Here is a 14,001-nt window from a genome sequence, read left to right as displayed (position 1 = left end):
GCCAGGTCAAAGACTGGGGAGAGCCAATTGTTAAATTTTCTGTGTGAGCATTTACTCTTCAAAAATAGGCAAACTACAAATCTGAGCTTGATTTTATTGCTTTGTTGATGGTCTAGACTTTACAAAAGAGAAGAAAATATTAATCACTCAGCTTAAACTTAAAAATGTGTCTTTTTTTTCCTCTGGAAAGCGGGTCATTGACTATTTACATCTCTGCTGTGTCCCGTAGCTAATGAATGTTACACGCAAGATTTGAACCCGTCTCTTTGACTTCCAGCCTTGTATACCACCCACCATACATCACGTCTTAGAAAGTTAAATACTTAGTAGCAATTGAAATACTGCTCAACTAGAAGCCTAATTGGTTTCCAAAAGTGAGTAAAAATAGGAGAAAAATGTTCTGAGGCGGGACATTTTTACCCCAGAAAATTAAATCCATGTGTGCGTCTTTAAATTAAAATTCACTTTAAATTAAATCAAAGCTGTGGTGCGGCCTAGTGGAAAGAATGCTGGTCCAGCCATGGGGGTCTTGGCTCTTGTCCCTTGTTAGGCCAGCAGCTGGCCAGTGACTCCCTGTGATGACAACTGGGTCAGCCTCCCTGGCTTGTAGTTCCCTCAATGATAAGATGAGAAGGACAAGCCCAGTGAGTTCTCAGGTCTCTTGCGGAGAATCAGCATGGCAGAGGGGAAAAGTATGGACTCTGGAGCCCAGAGGCCTGGGTTCAAATCCTGGCTTTAGCTACCTCCTCCCTGTGAGACTTGAGGCAGGACATTCATCTTGGCAGGCCTCAGTCTCCTCAACTCTATAATGTAGGGATAGGACTAGCACTCCTCTGAGATCCCTGGCATCCTGGAATCAATGATGCTATATAGTCCAGGGTTCCAAAGGAAGGTAAAGCTTGGAGAGGAGCAATTATCCACTTTAATGGCACGAGAGTTCTTTACGTAGCAAGCTCTCCCAGTGCACCTACATTATAAGTCAATTGACAAAAATGAGAATTTTCTCCTAACTTCTCGTAAACATATTGATTGCAGATTGCGTGACATGTGAGACCCCTGTAAGTGGATTCATTAGGTACCCAGCATTGGGATGTTATCATAATAATTACAACACTAATGGTAATAATAACAGCTAGCATTTATGTAGTACTTTAAGACTTGCAGAGCACTTTATATTTGTGAACTCATCTGATCCTCACAACAAGCCTATGAGCTAAGAATTATAATTATCCCCATTTTACAGATGAGGAAACTGAGGCTGAGGTAAGTGACTTGCCCAGGATCACAAAGCTAGCAAGCTTTCCTGTCTCCAAGTCCTTCATTCTATCCCCTACACTCCTTCCCTGCTAAGGAATATACTTGACTTTGAAAGAAGCAACAAGGTATAGTGGAAAGAGTGCTGGCTTTGGAATTGGAAGATCAGAGTTCAAATCCTCCCTGTGCCATTTACTCCCTATGTGACCTTGGGCAAGGTCAGTTTCTTCAACTGTAAGCTGAGGGGGTTGGACTAAATCAGGGAGTCTTAACCTTCAGGAGGTCTGCACCTCCAAAGGGTTTGGATAGATTTCAGGGGATCCATGAAATTGTACATGGGTGGGGGGAAATGACATCTTTATTTTCATTGACCTGTAACTGAAATGTGTATGTCCTTGAACTGTTTAAGAACACGATTCTGAGGAGGGGTTCATAGATTTCACCAGACTGCCGAAGACGTCCATAACACAAAAAAAGGTTAAGACTCTCTGGAGTTGATAAATAACCTTGAAGGGTCCTTCAGGTTCTAAACCAATGCTCCTCTTTTGTTTCATGGACATAGGTGGAATTCCAGGTGAACCCCTCTGGTTAAGGCCTGGCCGTTTGCTCTTGGGCTGCACAAGGGACCCAGCTTGCTTGAGATGGGGTGGGGGTGGGAGGTAGGGCAGGACAGGATGCCTAAGAGATTGCATTTTCCCGTTTCACTGAGATAATCTGTCTCTCTCCGGCTTAGTATCAGTCATCTCAAATGTACTTCAATCTCAACCCCAATGTGACTCAAGCATCAGGAAGTTGTGGCCCCCAGAGAAGCAACCTTCTCCTGACTTTCCCAGGTGGATCTGTGAACTTGACCTTCGTGAAGGTGAGAAGACCTGAGCTTTTTTTTTTCCTTCTTCTTTTATCAGCTGTGGGTGGGATGGGCAGAGGGCTTTCCAGGCTGTGACCCAAGAAGAGGTAGTACCTCTCACTCTTCAACAGACGCCTTCCAGGAACCAAATCTCAGAGCCTTTGAAATCTTTTCAAATAAGACTTTTGGGGGAGGACCACAGGAAATTGCCACACTTTCTGTTTGCTTTCTCTCTCCTTCAGGCCCCTTCAGTGAAGGAAGTTAGCTCCTCTTGGGCAGCTCTTAGCCTCAAGTGAGCCGATAGGCAGGTGGTTTGTGAAGGAGCGGAAGGAGGAAGTTGGACAAATGAGCAAACCCTCAAAAATTCCCATGCGCCTGGGGTCCCTAAGAATAATACAAGTAGGAACTAACCACCCAACCCAGTCCAAAATGCTGGGACTCTCCTGGATGGGCTTGGAGACTAGGTTTCTGGTGATCTGAAGCCACAATGTCCCTACTGTTCTGAGGAAGAGGTAGTGACCAATCCTCCCTCCAACAAAGAGCCTATGCTCCTTTGGGTAACTCCAGGTTGCCCCTAATATTTCCTAAAGTGGAAGAGCGTAAGACTAAGGCAGAGTAATCATCAAGCAGACATCAGAACTCAGGCCTGGGAGTGTTCCTCACAGAGCCTCTTAACCTTTCTCCCTTTTATTGGGGGGGGGGTCGTGGACCCTTTCAGAAGTCTGGTGAAGCTTATGGATCCCTTCTCAGAATGATGTTTTTAAATAAGTGAAAGTCGTACAAAGTTGTTAGAAGTTAGCGAAAACAAAGATATAATTTTTCCCCATCCAAATTCGTGGACCTCCTGGAATCTGACTTTGGATTCTTGTCTCTAAGGTTCTTTCTGTCCTAAATCAATGTTTTTCAGAGTTCCCTGAGTTGCTTCTCAAAGGACTCTTGCCTCCTAGGGCACACTCTCCTTCTCCCCCTCTGTGGAGATATCCATGAAAGTCAGTGGATTTCCACTCAGGACTCATCAGAGAAGACATTGTCCTTCGCATTCCCTCACACCCGGTGGGTGCTTAGCAGACATTTAAGACTTCAAATGAAACAGCAGAGATTTAAGGCTTAAAGGAGAGATGGGGGAACCAATTCCAGCTGGGTGTACATCCAATTCAACCCCACAAGCATTTACTTAGCTTACTCTGTGACAGAAGCCAGGGATGCAGAGACAAAGTCAACAGTATCTGCCTTCAAGAAACTTACCTTCTACTAGAACAAGTATGCTTTAGTCTGGGGGTGGAATCCTCCCCGACCAGGCTCCCTCTGGGAACTTATCAAATGAAACTCAGAGAAACCTCAGAGTAGACGCTGAATGCTAAGTCCAAGGCAGCAGAACAAATCTATGATTGTAGATCCAAGTCTGGAAGGGACCCAGAGGTCAGAGTGTTCAACCACCTTATTTTACAGAAGAGGAAACTGAGGTCCAGGGAGGTTACGCCCTTTGGCCAAGGTCATACCAATAGCAAGTGGCAGAGGCACGATTTGAACCAAGGGGCTCCGAGTCCAGAGTCAGAGTGCTTTTCTTTTTCCATTTTTTCCCCCTCTCAGACTGGTCTCCCTATCTTGCCCAGAAGTACAGGGGCTAACCCCCCTACTGATTTGCCTAGGAGCTTTGGCTTGCTCTGTTTCTGTTCTGGGCTGTTTCGTCCCTCCTTAGGCACCCTGGGACCCCTACACCTCTGAGTCGCTCCCAGGGGATCCCCATATTGATGCCAGATACCCAAGTGCCTTGGCCCACTGCAGCTCAGAACTCCTGAAGGCAAGAGATCTACCAGCTTTGGCTTTCCCACAGATCTGGGATGCACACGTGTGAGGCATCCTTCTTCCTCTATCCTTAGTTTGTCTATGTGTTTACATGTATATGTGTTGTCTCCCCTCATAGAATGTAAACCTCTTGAGGGCAGGGACTGTCTGTGTATCCCCAGTACCTAGCAAGGTGCTGGACACATTTGTTGTTATTGTTCAGTCACGTATCCTCCTTGGCACATAGTAGCCAATTAATGAATGCTGATGGCAGATGGTCTTCAAAGACACATGAGGTGATCACTGCAAAATTGACAAGGAGACCAAGTGTGCTGCTCTTCCTTCTCACTCTCTTCTACCATTACTCATTTCCTAGCACCTCCTTGCTCCCTTCCTTAGATGTCCAGTGCTCTCATCCTGAGCCCTAGCTGTCCAAAGACCCCACCCCTGGCTGAGCCCCCTACCTAGGTATCCCTGAAGGTGCCTTATATTCCAGAGGTCCTCCCCCATAGGGTTTTAGGAAGTGAAGCTACAAGGATTCTGGGGGCCATGTTCTGGGACACTGACAAGCTGGAATGTGTCCAGAGAAAGGTGCCCAGATTGGGGAAGGAACTGAAGATCAGACCAAATGAGGTTAATGGAAAGAGCTGGGAGTGTTTAACCTGGAAAACATAATATTTAGAGGGATTTAATAATTGTCTTCCATGGCTTGGAGGAGAGTTAATATTGGTTCTTTCTGAGCCCATACAACACAGTTTGGACGAATTGGTGCACAGAGAGGCAGATTTCTATTCAATGGAAAGAAAAGTGTCTCAACTATTTAGAGCTGCTCCCAAGTAGAATGGGCAGAGGAGGTGATTCACTATCACTGGGGGCTTTTAAGCAAAAGATAGACCACCATTTGTCAGTATCAACACTGGGGAGGCAGTGCAGGGAGGCACAGGGCAGACCACCATTTGTCAGTATCGACACTGGGGAGGCGGTACAGGGAGGCACAGGGCAGACCACCATTTGTCAGTATCGACACTGGGGAGGCAGTGCAGGGAGGCACAGGATAGACCACCATTTGTCAGTAACAACACTGGGGAGGCAGTGCAGGGAAGCAGGGAGAACACCGACTATGAAGCCAGAGGACATGGGTTCAAATCTGACCTCTGATGCTTTAGTACCTGTGATATTGGACAAGTCATTTAGCCTCCCTAGGGCTCTGGTTTCTTCATCTGTAAAAGGAGAAGACAGGAGTAGGTGGTTTGACATCTCTTCCAGCTCTAAAATTATTGTGGCCTTGGAGGGGATTTTTATTTGGGTATTTTCAGGAAGGCCTCTTCCAATGCCATGGTTCTGGGAGTCTAGTGATTTCTGGCCCAGTCTCCATTGTTTTACCTTTCTCCACTAGACCCAAACTCCTATCCCCCTCATGCAGGAATCCTGATTGAAAGGCTTCATTGAATTCATCATCCTCATCATTGTTATCCTTTATGTAGCACTTCAGAATTTGCAAAGGACTTTACAAATATTACCCCATTTCATTCTCACAACTACCCTAGTTTGCTGTGGTTGTCGTTGAGTCACTTCAGTCCTGTCTGCTTCCTCATGGCCCCATTTGGGCTTTCCTTGGCCAAGATACATGGCTGGCCATTTCCTTCTCCAGCTCGTTTTGCAGGTGAGGAACTGAGGCACATAGGGTTAAGCGACTTACCCAGCTAGTAGGTATCAAGTGTCTGAGGCCAATTTGAACTCAGGTGTTCCTGACTCCAGGGCCCGTGCTGTATCCACTGCTGCTGCCCCTGCTGCTTCTACTGCTCCTACTGTGCTGCTCCTGCTGCTCTGAACAACCCTGTCATGGTACTCTTACTGACCCCCTTTTGGGTGTCCTTCTCCAAGTGTGCCAAACCTCTTTCCTCTTCAAACCTGTCATTGTTTCCTCAATGCCCCCATATTCAGCAGATGACAGTTTCTGGTTTCATCGTAAAGACGGAGGCCGTCTGATATGAGCTCTTCCATTCTCTGCTCCTCAAAACCTCTCTGCATCATGACCCTCTCTTTCTTTCCCTTTTCTTCTGATCACAGAAGATCTGCCTTAAGGTGCCTGCTCCCTCCTCTAGGACCTTGCTCTAGATCTTGCCTCTATGTCTCTGTCTGTCTGTCTGTCTGTCTCTGTCTCTCTCTGTGTGTGCCTTTCTCCCCCCCTTCTTCTCTCTCTCTCTCTCTCTCTCTCTCTCTCTCTCTCTCTCTCTCTCTCTCTCTCTCTCTCTCTCTCTCTCTTTCTCTCTCTCTCTCTCTCTCTCTCTCTCTCTCTCTCTCTCTCTCTCTCTCTCTCTCTCTCTCTCTCTCTCTCTCTCTCTCTCTCTCTCTCTCTCATGCAGCCTCAATCTCTCCTTCTCTGCTTCTCCTTAACTGCCCACAAACATTCCCCATCTGCCCAAACCAAAACCAGTGCCTTCCCTTGATCCTCAATTTTACCTTCTGGTGTCTGGTTGACTTGAGGCAAGACACTTGACTCATCTGAGCCTCAGTTTCTTTCACTGTGACCTAAGGTCATTTCCTTTCTCCCCTTCACTGCTAAAGGTCTGGCAGAAGTTGTCTGTCCTCAATGCCTCTACTTCCCCACCACCTACTCTCTTGATTTCTGGCAATCCAGCTTCTGACCCACACAAACCTTAGCATGAGACCAAACTGTTTTCTCAAAAATTTCTCAAAATTTTACCAGAAATGAAGTAATTACCAAACCCAAAGGTCCTCATTAGTCCTTTGTCCCTTCACTAACTTCTAATCCTCTTCCCAAACCCTTTATAAAAAAAAAAAAAAGAAAAAAGGATATGCCCCACAGCCCCAAACTCAAGGCCTTCTTTTTTCTCCATATACTTTCTCCCTTGGCTATTTTCATTCATTACTATAGCTTCAAGGACCACCTTTATGCAAAAGACTCCCAGAGAGACTGCACTAGCCCTGACCTCTCTCCTGGGCTCCAGATTCACATCTTCATCTGCCTGCAGCACATCTCCACCTGAATATCATCTCCTACGCACTCACGCACGCATACACATATACACATCCCTCCAACTTCACCTGTCCCAAATAACATTATTGTCTTTCCCTCTAACTCTAATCTTCCTTCTGGTGGTACGGTAGGAGGGGGAGAGAGAGAGAGAGAAAGAGAGAGAGAGAAAGAGACAGACAGACAGAGACAGACAGAGAGAGACCGAGACAGAGAGAGAGGGAAGGAGAGAGGGACAGAGAGAGAGAGAGGATTTATTCAGCACTTACTATGTGCCAGTCACTGTGCTAAGTGCTAGGGTCACAAATGCAAGAAACCAAGATAGTCCTCCAAGGATTTTACATTCTAATAAGGGTAAACAATACATAAAAGGCAGTTGGAAAGGGAAAGTGGTGTGTGTAGAGGCATGGTGTGGAGGTGGCCAGAAAGTAAGATGGAGGCCTAGATTCCAGTAGGATAAGGCTAAAACTGGCCTATAGGAGCCCAGAGTGATTTCAGGGGAGAAATCCAAGGTCCTGCTAGGGGGGAGGTAGAGATGATGGCCCCAGTGGAAATGGAATACTTTGGAGATGTTAAGAATCTAATATTGCAAAAAAAATTACTTTCAATCACAAGCAAGAAAAAGCCTGGTAGAAAGTTCCCCAAGGGTATCAGAGTAGAACGTGCTAAACAGCAGTTCATCATGGGGGATGTATTTTTCTTGGTGCCTTGCTCAATTTATGCTCTGCTGAGAGGCTGTATTCAGCACCCAAAAGGAAATATAAAGCAGTGGACTTGACTTTTGGCCTTCAATCTATGAAGATTCTCGTGTCTTATTCAGCTACAAACCCTGTCTGTCATAGAAGTGAGCATTGCTTATGTTATTTCTGAGGGAGACAGTAAATACTTCATGATGTGACTCATTGGGTAGAGGTACAAAAAAAAAAAAAAGAAAAATCAGTCTTGTAAAGATGATATTAGGAGCCCAACAGTAAGACTTCACATTGATTCCTGAAAGATCTCATCTCATTTGATTCAGGTCCTCAAGTGAAATAAATGAAATTAAAATGTAATTGGGAAATATTTTTTAAATAAATAAAAATATAACAGAACATGAGTAGTGTTAATCCATGTTTGTCTAAGTCAATATATGGCCTGCAGGGATCTTTATGTACCAGTTTAGGGGCCCCTATTTCTATTTGAGTTTGACAGCACTGTTCTAGCCTTTCAAGACCTATGAGTCCTGTCTCTTATCGTTCATAATTGTAGCCATCCCTCCTTCCTATACATCATCTACAAATCTGATAAATACACTACCTATCACTTTACCTAAATCATGGACAAAAAGATGTTAAATAGCACAGGACAAATGAAGGTCTTGGAAATACTCCCTAGAAGGGGCAGCTAGGTGGTGCAGTGGATAGAGCACTGGCCCTGAACTCAGGAGGACCTGAGTTCAAATCTGACCTCAGACCCAACACTTGATACTTACTAGCTGGGTGACCTTGGGCAAGTCACTTAACCCCAATTGCCTAAAAGCCAAAAAAAAAAAAAGAAATACTCCCTAGAAGACATCTTCCCACATTGACTTATTATCAATAGTGACATTTTGGATCTAGTCAATAAGTCAGTGCTGAATCCACCCAATTGTACTCTGATCTCATCTATAACTTTTCGTCTTAACCGTAAGACTAGAGTGAGAGATTTTATTGGGCGCTTTGCTAAAATATGTCAGGTACATCTAAAATATTTGCCTGGCCTATCAGTTTAATAACTCTGTGAAAAGTGGAAATCAGTTTAGTCTGGCATAATCTAATTTTGAGGACATCATGCCAATTTTGTGATTATTGTTCCTTTCCCTAAATATTAATTAACCATCCTTTTATTAATACATTCTAGAATTATGCCAGGAATCCAAGTCAACCCCACTAGACTAGAAGTTTTGACTCAATTTTGCTACATTTTTTTTAAAAATCGGGACAATGTTTTCCCATGTCCGGTGCTGCTATCTTCCTCTTGTTCCGAGTCTTTCAAGTATCACTAACAATCCCTCAGCAATCCCACCTGCCGATTCTTTTAGTACTCAAGGATGCAGTTCACCTGCGTCCAGTGACAAGCTCAAAAGAACAACGCACTTTCCTATCTTCTCTTCTAAGTGCTGGGTGCCCTTCTTAGGAACTTCCTATCAGTCGTTCATGTTCCATCCTTCCAGTCCAAAAGTCATTCTTCTTGGCAGAGAAAACAGAAACAAAGTAAGTATTGAGTGTTTCTCTCCTCTCTGTTTTCAACCATCATCATCCCGTTCACCCAGAACAACAGTCCTAACCCTCCTTTCATCTTCTAATTTTTCATAACCCCAATTCTTTTCATATTCTTGCCTTTCCTCCCTGCTTCATCTCATTTTGAGCGTCAGCAACCTTAAAACTGTTGTTACAGAAATGTTCCATGTTTTTGTATTTATCCTTCATTACCTCTTACACACACACTTGTAAAGCTCTTGGCAAAATTTTAAGTGCTACTTAAAGGCAACTTATTGTGTATATTATGTATGATGTCATTACATTGCCATTGATTCTGTTGCCATTAGTGTCTTAAAAATCTAAGCTGGTTGGTGAATTTCCCGTGCATCCCCATTTTTATCTTTAGAAAACCTTCCTCTTGCCTCTTCCTTGAAACTGTTTCCCTTTGGTTCAGCAGAATTTCATTGTCGAGCTTCCAATTTCCCCTGGGAAGACCTCCCTTGTAGAATTTTAGTATATGCACCCTACCCACCCTCTCACTGAAGCCTTTGATATCTGCTCTCCCCAGATCTAGGCAACATGTCAAATCTGCTCTCCCCAGATCTAGGCAACATGTCAAATCATTTCCAGCTATCTTCTCCTCTGTCACAAATTCCAAGATGGAAGGGTCCCTTACCTCCTCAAGGTTCCTATCCTTTCAACCCCTTCCACAGCCATTTCCTCCTTATTCCTCAGATCCAGAATAGAATCTCTCTGTTGGTTCCTACACTTTTTGAAAAATAAGATTATCATTAAGTGAGGTGATGAAATTCTTGGCTATTCTGCCTTTTTTTTTTAAGAGAAAGCCCAGTCAATGACCAGGTAAGCAAAGTCCCCTATCACGACTATATTATTCCCCTGTTGTAGGCTTATAATCTCCATCATACTTCTTTTCTCTTGTCCTTGGACTTCCTCACATGGGTACATCTCTTAATATACAGTGCTGTACTATCAACACATCAACCCCCATACCCATATCCATACCCACAAATAGAGTTTCTTTTGAATAAGATCCTTATTCAAAAATGAGATTTGAGTAAGTGGCCCCCGCTGCCACCCAGAGACCACTGATTACCATCACCACTCACTCCAGGCACAGAATACTCAGTCCTGGATAAAAAATGAGCTGGTCTAGAAGGCCAAACTGACCAAGTCAGATGTGAGACATGATAGCATGGAAGCCATTGTGACATCTGTAACCCAACAAAGACAGGAACTATCTGATGAAGAGAGGGATCCTTTCTCCATTGCTTACATAAATGTCATAGGAGCCCAGAAGTCACCTTTGAGGATCATTTCAAGTATTGAGCAAAAGAAGGAAGGTGCTGAGGTAAAAAAAAAGCAAGAGATAAGCTGAGAATAGAGAGAGAAAATTGAGACATCAATGAGATATTTGCACTGCATCTACCAGAAAAAGTTTTTGATCCCTAATGCTTCACAAGCTTTAGAAAGCAAAGTTTTCTACATGAAAATTAAGGAAGATCATTGACTATTACTTGGCTGAGATTGCTGTTGAGGATGGCAAGAAAGAAAAAGTGGATTAATCACAACAAACATATCAAGAATCATTTGAAATCAAGAAAAAAGTAATGCAACCAATGCACCATTAAGTTTGGATCTGGCCCTGAACATCTCCATGTTTCACTATGAGATCCTAACCTCTCTGGAAAAAGCTTGTTCCCTCTGAATAACAGCCTCTGTCAAAGCCATTACTGTATGGGATTTGATGGGTGAACAATCATACAAGAACAACACACTAATAATGCAAATGCTGAATGAGAATGTGGGGTGGTAGACATCAATACGATGCCAGTAAAAGTCACTGCGTATCAAACATGGTAGTGAAACAAAAAGGATGTATGTAAAAAGTATGTCACTTCTGACCTGTTTAACTTTTTTGCTTCTGTGATTTTTTTATACTTGCCAAATAGGCATAGCTAACAGGGAAATAACTTGAGATGGTGGCTAGCTTTGTTTAACATCTCACAAAAAGTTTGATGAACTAGCCGAGCGTAATTCTTAAGAATATGTATATCAAGTTGATGAAGTAAAATAAAATGTTATGAATGAAAGAATACAGAATGAGCTATACTCTTCTAGAATAGAAGATGAAGAGAATGGGACTGGAAGAGGTCTTTGGATAAAGGGAAGTTTGTTGATGATAGAACAAGGATTCCAGAGATATCTCTTCAGCTCATCACTTCCATGGGGAATTTAAATGGATTCCATTCTACCATGGAAATGATGGGAACTCTAGAGGGGTAGAGCTAAAGAGAATGGGGATGAGCAAATAAGAAGCAGCAGCTGGCAAAGTACATTTTTGCTTCAGTAGACAGGGACAGGGAGTTAAAGGGATTAGAAAAGGATTAGGAAGGAATTTGCTAACCATGTGATTGGGCCAGTACCAGGTGACTAGGGCTCCCACCTTTCAGAATCACAGGATAATAGAAGGGTTGATTTGTTCTCCATCCAAAAACCAAGGAAGAAGAGATGAGCCAGAAGGGAAATCAGGTTGGGCATCTAGGTTAGTAAATAGCTGCTGAGTCAATCCTCAGGAACCTGAGTTCATACTTGGTGCTCTTGCCTCATCTCAAGATGACAAGTGCCAATGAATACCCAGCAAACACCTCAGGTGGGGGAGCATGTACTTGGCTCCAGGTTGGTCCTGGTGTCTGAGACACTGATCCTCAGAGAGACTGTTATCAAAGGGCCAAGTGTCTGAGTGCCCGGCGGTCACACAAGACAGACGTTTGGTTTTCTGCACAGATGTTTCAGTAAAGTAAAACAGGTAAAGTTTCTAGATGTGGCAGTAGACTTCAGAGCAAAAAGGCATTCACATACAGTTTCTGAAAGAAACCTCACTTTCATGGGCCCAGTGGTGACAAAGAAAGTTGGAGCTGGCCCACCTACCTGGGGGCCTAGTTGTTATGGTCAGACGAAGCACTGTTATTTTCTCAGGCCGTAATGGCAATCTGTCCGACACGTGGTGGTCTCCTGCCACCTACTTGGCTTCCAAGGACAAAGTACTTGGTAGTAACAGAAGGCTGTACCATGGCATGTTCTCAGAAGGTCCAACAGCCACCACATGTGGTAGTAGATTCCAGATCAGGTTAAGGAATGTTCTGTAGCCAATCTCTGAAAGGGGCAGAGATAGACCTGTGCTAGACACTGGGGGAGATACAAAAATTAAATAAGCCCTGGTCTTCTCCTCTAGAAGTTTAGAATCTAGTCTATCTGATGAAAGCCTACTCTCAGATGTTTAGAAGGAATCTGATCACCTCATTTACTTTAAGGTGTTATTGAAGGGGGGTAACTTAATGGGCACCAATTTAATAGGACAGAATGTAACCCAAAAAAGTATAGCTCCCTTAGTAGAATCCCAGGCACCAGTAGGAGCCCTACAAGAGAAATTACTTTGGGGTCAAAGAAATCCCTCAAACTCGACTTCATAGGTTACCATCTATTCTCTGCCTTTGAAGTATCCACCTTTCCAGAGTAAGGGTTCTACTGCCAAGTCTGTCCCTCTTCCTCACCAAAAGGGTTCAGTATCTGAAATCCTGAAGAATTCTGACTTATTTAAACTTGTGTGTCATTGGCATAAAAAGGGAAATATGCAGAGTTTTTAATATAGAGGGTTTTGTTGTTGTTTTTACAGGCAAAACAGTCCTATCACATAGAAATGGTGGCGGCCTCTTTGACTATTTCAGCCTTAGGTAAGTAAAACATTTGTGAACTGGAGAGAGAGAGAAAGATTGAGAGGGGGAGAGAGAGAGAGAGAGAGAGAGAGAGAGAGAGAGAGAGAGAGAGAGAGAGAGAGAGAGAGAGAGAGAGAGAGAGAAATGTATAGGTTTTAACTCTGGGAATATGACTCCAAATCCAGCACTTTGGGGATGAGAAGGGGTGCTATATTATGCTACATATAGTAAATAAAATTCTCTGCTAAGAACTAAAAGCTATAGGGCAAAAGATCTATTGGATATGAGTTAGATAAATTCCACATGTCCACAAATCCAAAGGTTAACATCACCAATCATCAATTAAGCATGACCTCACAGGTATCTCATGCACATATTAGACATTAGCCAGCAAGTAAGACTTTTCTTAACATAAACTGGCTCACATTGACACTAGTCATGGGCAAGAGTTTAGCTAATGATCTTTAGTAATTGAAATTTGGTCCATTGGGTCAGGGTTAAAGGAAGGCAGAATTCAGACTGACTACATGGGATGGTGAGTTGAGGAAGGAAGACTACGGTAGCTCCAGGGCTGCAGCAGCAAGTTATGGAGGATGAGGGGTGGTAGAGTTACATGTATACATGTACAATGTGGGACATTTGTTAAATGTAGGATTCCTCCTATGTCATAGATCTGATCATTATCACTGGTAATTTTCACTCTTCTGATCAGAAAAACAAAAATCAAAACTTCAACAACTCCTTATTGCCTTCCAAGTAAAATTCAAACCCATTTGCCAAGCATTCAAGATGTCCCACTACCTGTCACCTTTCTAGTCTGTTTTCTACAGCTCCTTGTCCTCTGTCCTCTAACCAAACAACACTCATCTCTGTCCCTGAAAATGCCCTGGACTTCCCCACCTCTGTATTTTGGCTCATAATGTTCCCTGTGCCTGGAAAGTCCTTACTTCCCCTTCTTCACCTGGTGAATTCTTGCCCGCATTAATAATGATATAACTAATATTTATGTAGCACTTACTATGTGCCAGGCACTGTGCTAAGAGCTTTACAATTATTATCTCATTTGATCCTCTATAAGGAACAACCCTCTGAGGTGGGTGCTATTATAACCCCCATTTTATAACTGAAGAAACTGAGGCAGATAGAGGTTAAGTGATTTGCCCA

General features: G+C 43.5%; 1 protein-coding gene across 2 annotated transcripts in view; it reads left to right on the top strand.

Annotated features, from left to right (window-relative positions):
• The window catches only part of LAMP3 (lysosomal associated membrane protein 3), a 31,215-nt gene that overhangs the window by 7,574 nt on the left and 9,640 nt on the right, over positions 1-14,001 (top strand). For both annotated transcript variants that reach the window (XM_020980834.2, XM_020980833.2), the window contains exons 3-4: positions 1,988-2,116; positions 12,798-12,855. In XM_020980834.2, the coding sequence (XP_020836493.1) occupies positions 1,988-2,116; positions 12,798-12,855 (187 nt within the window). The remainder of the gene's footprint in view (positions 1-1,987; positions 2,117-12,797; positions 12,856-14,001) is intronic.

The sequence above is a fragment of the Phascolarctos cinereus genome, unplaced genomic scaffold, assembly GCF_003287225.1.
Source record: "Phascolarctos cinereus isolate Bilbo 61053 unplaced genomic scaffold, phaCin_HiC Scaffold_7;HRSCAF=346, whole genome shotgun sequence".
Taxonomy (NCBI): Eukaryota; Metazoa; Chordata; class Mammalia; order Diprotodontia; family Phascolarctidae; genus Phascolarctos; species Phascolarctos cinereus.
Note: the sequence above shows the minus strand (reverse complement) of the source record. Positions and strands in the feature narration are given on the sequence as shown.